This window comes from Dryobates pubescens, chromosome 4 (assembly GCF_014839835.1).
Source record: "Dryobates pubescens isolate bDryPub1 chromosome 4, bDryPub1.pri, whole genome shotgun sequence".
NCBI lineage: Eukaryota > Metazoa > Chordata > Aves > Piciformes > Picidae > Dryobates > Dryobates pubescens.
The window spans coordinates 8,323,867-8,333,103 of record NC_071615.1 but is presented as its reverse complement, the minus strand read 5'-3'; the positions used below and the strand labels follow the sequence as shown (position 1 = coordinate 8,333,103).

The following is a 9,237-nucleotide window of genomic DNA, read 5'->3' as shown; positions in this document are numbered from 1 at the left end:
GGGATCTCTATGCCCAAGATGTGACCTTGCAGCAGAAATATAACTGCAGCTCTTCCTTTTCCCTGGCTGCATCCCTCTGGATGGTGGGGCCTGAGCTGCCCACGTAAGAGAGCTGGTTGAGGTTGGTTGAGTGTCTGAAGGGCACAGGTCTAGTAATGAGGATCGCAGTCTTCCACCAGGCTGTCTGTGATGTAGCTGGATTCCAGGACAGTTTCATAGTAGCTCTTTTCTGCAAATGTGTTCACTGTCCAGGCAACCACTTGAATTCCTTTGGAAGCCCAGTGCCTGACGTACTCTCTGCAAGGAGCAAAGACACCGTAAGAGGAAGGCTGATGCTGTATTTAAGGCTAGCTGTGCTAAGGCTTCAACTGAGTGTTAATCTTGTGTCAGAATCACACCAGAAGTGACAGTGCATCATCTTTTCCAGTGTCATCTTTTGGTGGTTTATTATATAGGCCAAAGCAATAGTTTTCTTCCCCTTACAGGTATAATCTTCTTACATAACATAAGCTAAAAGATACTAATGGAAAGATAGAGGCTTCAAACACTGAAATAGTTTCTTTACCACATGCTGTGTGAACAACCCTGCAAAACACTCAATGGACACATCAATTAACATAGACTATGTTAACTCCACCCTTATACACTAGCAGAACGGTCTGGCCTCCTGATGCATTAGCAAGCTTTAACACTTACTGAGAAACAAAATTTTTCTGTATGAGGAAAGCTGAAACCCCACAGAACCGCCACAAGAAGCTGTGTAAGCTCCAGTCCAGGATGACATCCATCACCATGTACAAATAATGCTTCCAGAAGGAACTGAAACGGGGCGTCCCGTCTCCAAAGTGGCTCAGGTGCCAAGGCCTGTGTGTGAGAGCTGTCACCACGTTTCTGTCAGCTTGTCTCATCTGGAAGATCAAGGAGAAAAGGATAATTCAAACAAAAGCCAAGCAGTGTTAATTATATATGGAGATAGGTTAGACACAAAGTGCCAACTTGTGGCTGGAGCTTTACCAGGCTCCTCCTCTTCCCCCAGATCCTTTTGCAGCTCTTTTAGAAAGCTGTTTATGATCTCTTAGGTGTTTTTTTTTTTCCCCCTTTAAGACATAAGAAGTGACTGCAGAACAGCCACACAATGGAATAAACTACATGGTGAAGAGACTTGGAAACAAGAATCACAAAAGAGTTTTAAGAACAGTCTACATTTAACTAAGGATATGAGGGTTATCTAACAAGCGCCTTGTGCACAAATCCTTGGCCATGTGCTAGCTGTTAAGAGCTCTGCACTCTTCTCTCCATAGCTTTCAGAGTGAAGGGGATGGCTGTAGATTCATGATGTCTGCATCCACTGAGCATAGAATAATCTCCTAAGATTATGCAGGGGACTTGGTTTATGCTTCATTCGTTCAATTCATGGCAATTTTAACAACCTCCAAGTAACCTGGAACTGGGAGCTGTACATCTCACTGAAAATTCCCAGACAGAACTAAAAAATGAAATAAAGAAAGAAAAAATCCCCAATAAACTTTTAGAAAGCATCACCTTGTAAACAACATCTGGCAGGAAAGAACAAACCACGCTGCTGTTGTACAACTGCGGGAATTCCAGGTAGAGCTGTCTGAGGGCCTCCACTGCCTGCCAGTGAGACACACACAGATGGTATCTTGACACACACACTGCTGTTTACACTGCAAAGTCACTTGAGAGTAATCCCCTTCTAAAATACCTCCCTGTTTTGTTGAACAAGATTGAAATAGAAAGGAGGGAGAGAAGAAAACCAGCATCTTGTTGATACCACAGAGGCAGAAATGACATTTCCTGCAAGAGAAGTCCTTCTCCTGTTTTTGTTTACAGCAGGGAGTGGCATTCTCAGTGTCTGAAATACCCTTACATACATTGGGGATACAATTCTGGAGTACTACCTAGGGTTTAGTTCAAGGAGAAATATGAATGCATTTCCATATCTTGCTATGCTAAAGAGAAGATATTGCTATTCTAATTTGCATAAAGTGTTAATTATTGATCATCTGTATATCCCTTTATAGATAAGCAGGATCCCCAGCTGGAGGCTGAAGATGAGATCTCAGCTCCCCTCTGTACAGGCAGGGAATTCACTTTGCTCTCACAGTGAGCTGTGAGCTGAATGCCACATTCACCCCAGTCACATCCTAACTCTAAGCTACAGCTGCTGAGAACAATGGACTGAGATGAGGGAGCAGGGAAGACATCATCTTTGCTTTGACAGCCCAGCTTTGGTTGATACAAACAGCAGCTCAGTCTCGCTCATCAGAGAGGAAACTGTAGCACACCTAGCAGTTTGAGACCAACATAAAAGAAGTTTAGAAACCCAAAAGAAAGGTGAAGGAAGGTACCTTAGAACAGTCAGTGGTACCTGATTTGCATGGCCTTTGACATCAAAGTAGATGGTAAGATTGTGCTGCATAGACTCCACAACAGCTTCTCTCAGAGTTGGCACCTTTTCACCCTGGAATTTGCTCCTGTAGAAACAGAGAACTCCTCACTGGCATGCTGTCAAGATACACAGGAGCAGACACATGGGCACACACATCCCAACTAAACACAACTATTTCCTATGGATCCCCGAACACGGTTTACTGATCAGTGGTATTAGAAGTGGGATTGAGCTCTGCCAGCAGTGGCAGCGGTGGCTCTCTCTCCCAGGGAAAGGCTGCACACCTTCCCTCCCAGCATCTCATTAGGCAGTTATATTCTTCCAAATTCCAGGTCTAGTCCAATGCTCACTGACCCTATGTCTCACACCAAAACACTAACTGCAGCTCTTCATCTTCTTCCTCAAGTACCACAAACAAACATTTAGGCCCAACTACTGAGCACCTAGCTACCCTCTTCACCCTGCTTTGACTGCACTCCATAGCCCTGTGCCAGAAATGCAGGCCCCAGCAGGGGATGCAGGAGAAACAGCTCCCCAGAACAGTATTCCTGATAAGATGGCAGCAAACAACGGCCTATCAACAGTAACTGCTTGAGTGGAAGTTCTCACTCTGTGGTTCAGGTGATCACCTTTCCAGTAGCAGACAGGCTAGATGCTACTTGTGCCACAGACTCACAGGTGGTACATTTACAGGAGTCTGCAAATCCCTAATGCAGCATCTCAGAAGAACACCCTATAGTTCCTCCTCTAAAACAGATTCACTTATAATACTGTAGAAGTGTCATTTTGATCAAGATTTTTGTAATGTATAAAAACATTCTCTCCTGCATACTACTGTCAAGGACCTCATCAGCCCCTGGAGTCGCAGCTCCTACCTGAGACTACCCCAGAAATCTGTCCAAGTCCTTTTCAGCAGTATAATCCTGATGTTTAGAATCTCCAAGACACAATCAGACAAGAAGTACACGTGAATAAAATTAACTTTAGAAGCAATTACTGAAGACAACACTAAAGACACTGAGAGTTTCACGATATGTCAGTGTCCTGAAGTCATTTCAGGGGAAGCTCATGTAGAGATTAACTCATTTCATGTGGATTTTGTACTTGAAAGCCAATTATCTTGACTGTGCTTCACTGTTCCTATTGCAAGAATGGGTAGGGAGATACAGCCTCATCCACTTCCAAAGCCAAATGAGAAAGAACGTATTGGGCTGAGTTTTAAACTTACAAATATTTTCACCAGGGACGGATCAACAGTTTAGTTTCTCATGCATGTTTGTTCCCACTGTTCATTAGTTTCAGAAGGCAATAGTTCAATTACCACAGCCGATGTTTTGCAGATGGATTGAGCTTCCTAACTGCATCAAAAGTCAAGTCCTGCAGTCGTCCGGAGCCATCAGTTGTCCTTTCTACTGTGTCATCGTGCATTAGGATGGGAACACCATCTGCAGTAAATTCAACATCCAGCTCAACACCCGTTGCTCCGTTCTCAGCTGCCTTAAAAAAGATAAAAAGCACACACACACACACACAACAGGAGTGACAGCTTTATAGGTTTAATACAGGTCCAGCTATAATGGTAAATAATAACCAACTGTTAATTTTCTTTTCAATAAGCTTTAGCTGCAGAACAAAGTAGGTTTTGTCCAAGTTACTGTAAGGATTCACAGACCAGCTGAAAGCATATAACCTATTTTACAGATTAAACCATGGGTATAATGTTTTGGTCTTGAGATTCAGACTGTTTCAGGATAAAAATGTAGAAAAGAATCCTGCTCTTTCCTTCTGCTCTAATAACTCCTAAGTTATACTACTTTCTGAAATAGAAAGGAAGCAAATGCTTATAGTTTGTATAATTTATAGATTAGTACTTAGAAGCCAGAACCAGAGCAGGCCAACAGAGCATGAAGTCCGTGCACAAGGGAAAGCCATCATCCCCTTCGTACTGGCACACAGATGCAGGATCTCCTTTAAGAGTCAGATTGGCCACTCGTGCAGCATGGTTGATCCGCCATATGCAGTAGATACAAAACTTCCCAGAAGCACCACCTACCATGTTTGTACTAAACAGATGTATCTGGGCAACTCCCTGCTCCTATCTGAGGAATTCCCATATCAGAAAGCAGTAAGCAGCTTAGAATATTTCATACACCTTGCTCCTGCCCAGGCTCCTTCCCAGAAACCACTCAGAAAAGCACCTGAGTGCATTGCAAGCAAGATTAATTGTTCTGAAGGCCAAATGCCCTCCCGGGAAAAGGGCCAATGTACCAGGAAAACAAAGGCCAGCTATGCACTAGAGGTTTTGTCAGAAGTATCTGCCAAGTAAGGATCTCTATTGTGCAGCTTCAGAAGTAAGAGCCCTACCTTGGCCAAAGGCAAGGAACCATCAGAGCAGCACCATGCAATCCTCTTGCACTACATTACAGAATACTAATCATGATTTCTTTTGATTCTCAAAACAAATCTTGAACCATCATGCCTCGCAGATGATGCAGCATTAAGGCTGTAGACAGTGAAGTTTTCACAATGTCAGAGTGCCTCTAACTGTGGATTCTTATTACAGGTCTTTAGGGATTAAGAAGCAAACAACATCTTTCCAAGTCGCTGTCTCTAGTCTGTTGCCACGCCAGCAAAACACAGTATTTCATTATTTCTGCACTGCTAAACTACCCATCAGCCCCAAGGATGTAACACAGTGCCCACAAAACTCAGACCTGATCAAACTGTTCCCAGTCCCTTTGGGAAGGAAGGCTTGACAAGCCACACAGCCTCCTGCGACAAGTCAGAGAACGAGAGAGCCATTGGGATGGGAGGCTCTGTGCCTGCTGAAAAGGCACGTCAGACATAACCACAGGCCTGTACTGCGGCCCGCCGCCTTAGCTTCTCACCCACCAGATACACGCGGAGACAAGCTTCCCGAGGCTCGCTCTCTCTGCAGAGCATTCGGCAGCTTTGCCTCCCACTCCTCACCTCGTTCTAGGACGTGCACGGCCCTCAGCGGCCGGGCACGTTAAACGCGCCTCCAGCGCCCCCCGAAGCATGGCCGGCTCGCCGACCACAAGGGCACAGGGGCTCGGGAAGGGGCGGCGGGCACTGCCACGGTGAGGCCCCGCTGTGCTGACCTGTCGGATGGCTGCCAGCGTATTCTCGGGCGCGTCGTGCGCGCCGCCGCGGTGGGCGATGCGGGCGGCGGTGCCGTGGGGCCGCAGGACGCGCTGGGCGCTCTGAGGCGCGGCGGGCTCCAGGCTGAAGAGGTGCAGCACCAGGTAGAAACCGGCCGTCACCAGGCAGGCCAGCACCGGGCTGCGGCTTAGTGCCAGCGCCGCCCCCAGCAGCGCCGTAAGCGAGCTCAGCAGGCCGTCCCCATAGCACAGCATGGCGACGGCTGCGCCCACCGGGACGCTCTGGGCGACAGAAAACCCACGGCCGCCACCACCACTCTTCAGGGCAAGGGCGTCAGCGACAGCAACACCGCCATGCCCAGCGCCAGCCAACTAGCATTCAGCCGCCCTCCACCAACAACCAATCGCCGCCCGCCGCTCGCCCACCTTCAGCTAACCAGCGCGAGGCAGCTGTCACTGACAGCCAATCGCCGCCGGCGCGCACAGAGGGGCGGGCGGTAGGCGGTGAGGGGACGGCGAGGGCGAGGCCGGTGGGTCCCGGGTCGGAAAGCCTGGAGGCAGAACCCCGCAGGGACGGGGCGGAGGAGCACCGCGAGAAAATCAGATTAATAAGATAAAAAGTGGCACGGACGAAAATCAAATGGTATTAATTCAAGGGAAGGCACCGCTGCCCAGAGAGTGGCGGAAGACCTGCGTGTCGGGAGAGCGTCAAGGCTTTTGTCCTGCCATCCCAGCCCAGGAATTCGAAATATAATATTGATTTCCAATTAGCTGCTGTATTTCTTATAGAATGTCTACATATTTCTAACTCCAGTATATATTACGGAGTGTGTGGGTTTCAAAAGTGTCAACCATTGGGAAGAATGCAGAGGAAAGGGCAACAAGGAGGAGAGGAATTGGTGAAGGTTGTAGATAGTGGATACGTTTAGTTCAGAAACAGACTAGCAAGCAGAGAAAACAGAAGTTTCTATTGATCAGAATGAGGATTTGGACTTTGTGCGTCTGCGTTCTCTGTAGGAAGGGGGCGGGGGAATGACTTTGTAAGTGAGGCTCTCTTACCAACCAGGGGTGGAACAGGCACCAGGAAATCTTCTAAATGGGATATCTTCTAAATGTATAATACATTATTGCTATATAGTATATATTATTATATAATATATAATTATACATTTAATCAAATAATACAATAAATATAATAAAATATATAATTATAGATAGGTTATAATTATGTATTATTATTACTATTGTAATGTCTGAGGCAAATATTTGTCACATATTGTCCCACCTGGTTCTAAACACCTCGGATATTCTTTTCTGTTTGTAGTTTTAGGCTTCTGCCATGTGTATCTGAAGAAATGCAGGCAGATAACACAGAAATACCTCATTAAATGCGTTAGGTATTTCAAAGTCTTTCGATAAATGACAGCATTTGTTAAGATTAAAGCTAGAGATCTGAAATGCTCCTCAATAGTATTTAACATGTTGAAGAGGTAACAGATGAAGGAGTTGCTTTTGGAAACAAGAACAACAGCTTTAACGTCTCTACATGCTCACTGGGAGCTAGATGCTTCCATAAATGCAAATTAATTTTCCCTCGGCCGAGTGCTGGCAAAGGAGAGTGCATTTTCCACCTGACCTGCCTCAGGGCTGAGCATTACCTGCTCCTCCAGCTGGCTGGAGCAGCAGCTGGCTGCCACCCAGGCAGGAGGGTAGGATGTCTGTAGTGATACTGTGATGCTGTCCTCAAAGAGCATCTTAACAGGCTCTAGAGTTTATCTTTCTCATCATGGCGTGTTCAGTGTAACTGATACCTGCTGGCGGCACATTTGTGGTCCTGCCTGCATAGCCATATGATATTTGATGTGATAGAGCAGGACAGACTTCACCAGGCCAGCAGGAGAACTTGTCTTGGCCTACAGGTGGAAATCAGAAGCCAGAATTGGCTCAGACCTATCTCATGCCTCTGAGAACTGGGGCTACCTTTGCCTGGGAGCTTGCCCAAAAAGTGATAATCTTGGTCTGTTTGGTCTCAGATATATGAAGAGGTTTGTAGATCACAGAATAATAGAATGGTTGGGGTTGGAAGGGTCCTTACATATCTAGTTCCAACCCCCCTGCCATGCGTGGGGATGATCAGGCTGCTCAAAGCCCCATCCAACCTGGCCTTGAATACATCCAGGGATAGAACATCCACAGCTTCTCTGAGAAACCTGTACCAATGTCTCACCACCCTCACAGTGAAAAGCTTCTTCCCAACATCTAACCTAATTTTCCCTGCTTTTGGTTTGAAAACATTACCCCTCGTCCTGCCACCACACTCCCTGGCGAAGAGCCCCTCTCCATCTTTCCTGCAGGTCCCCTTTGAAGTGCTGGAAGGCTGCTATAATGTCTCCCTAGAGTCTTCTCCAGGCTCGACAGCCACAACTCTCTGAGCCTGTCTTCGCAGGGGAGGTGCTGCAGCTCTCCGACCATTGCTGTGTCCCGCTCCAGCAGGTCCATGTCTCGCTGTGCTTCAGAATCAGACACAACACTGCAGGTGGGCTCTCACCACAACATAGCTCTCCGCCCTCTGTAGACCAAATCTAGAGGCTTTTTCACCCTGAGCTTTGGGCCCGAGACGGAGGCCCGCCAGCACCCGCTGTGTCCCGCCCCGCGGAGGGAGGAGCTGGTCCGCGGTGCGCGCTGGGGTCTGTAGTGCGGCGGGCCGGGCGGTTGCCGGGGAGCGCTGAGGCAGCGCCGCGCAGGGCGCGCGGGCCCTGTGGCCGCCGAGCCCCGCACGGGTACAGAGCGCGCCGCCGGGAGCGCGGAGGTCTCGGGGGCTGTGCGCGGGGGAACAGCGGCTGTGGTAGGAGCGTTGGCGCCGGGCGGTGAGGGCCGCGATGCCTAGGCTGGCCCTGCCGGTGTTACCTGGCACCGGAGGCGGGTTTGGGGCAGGCGAGGAGAGAGGCGGCGGGAGGCAAGGCGAGGCTGCCGTTGCGGCCCGGTGGCGGAGGTCCTGTCAGGCGGCCCGGGGAGGGCTGGGTGCGGGCGAGAAGAAGGCAGAAACCAGCCGAAGAGTGTGCGAGGGGAACAAAAGCGTTGGCAGGCCGTGGCAAGTGGTGCTGGTAGCGATAGGCAATGTGAGATGTGTAGACACGGCTGTAATGTGGGGTTTTTTTGTGTTCGTGTGGATGCATTCACGTTTGTTCATACAGGGATGTACCGAGGAGGAGGCTCCTGGGAGCAATGCACATATTCCTCCAGCCCCCTAAATATGGAGACTGGTTTCACTTCAATACCAGCTTAATTAGGTTTTATTTTTGTTACTTAGATTTTGCAGCAGTTTTTGTTTATTGCTGTTTTACGGTTGATAGGATCTATCAGATGGTGCTGGGAGATCTTAAAAGGTTTAGCCTGTGATGGAAATGAAGGTTATCTGTAGCATGTGAAGTTTTGTAAATCCTGATTATTTCAATGCTTGCTTTCTTCTCGGTGTACCTGTGATCATCTTGGGTTTTTTTGCATATATATATATATGGAGATTTTATATAGGGGGAAAAAAAGGTTTGCAGGTTTTGTTAATCATAGGAAAAGAGAAACTTTTTTTTTTTAATGTATAATTTGTTTCTTAGAATATAGCAATGCAAAATTAGTTGTGGTGGTGTTTTCTCATTGTGGTGCTGGAAATATGTGGAAGAATAATGTTAATATTCTTTGCAGCTT

General features: G+C 47.6%; 1 protein-coding gene across 2 annotated transcripts; it reads right to left on the bottom strand.

Moving 5' to 3' along the window:
• Positions 1–13: 13 nt before the first annotated feature.
• GDE1 (glycerophosphodiester phosphodiesterase 1) lies at positions 14–5,838 on the bottom strand. 2 transcript variants are annotated; one of them, XM_009899667.2, is made up of 6 exons: positions 5,536–5,838; positions 3,735–3,910; positions 2,393–2,498; positions 1,543–1,635; positions 697–908; positions 14–297 (listed from the first exon to the last, which is right to left on the bottom strand). In XM_009899667.2, the coding sequence occupies exons 1-6, from the start codon at positions 5,788–5,790 to the stop codon at positions 150–152; spliced, it is 990 nt and encodes a 329-aa protein (XP_009897969.2). In that variant the 5' UTR covers positions 5,791–5,838; the 3' UTR covers positions 14–149. The 2 variants fall into 2 exon arrangements, with proteins under 2 accessions (XP_009897969.2, XP_054036398.1); XM_054180423.1 differs by having other exon boundaries at positions 3,735–3,906; positions 5,536–5,639.
• Positions 5,839–9,237: the final 3,399 nt, after the last annotated feature.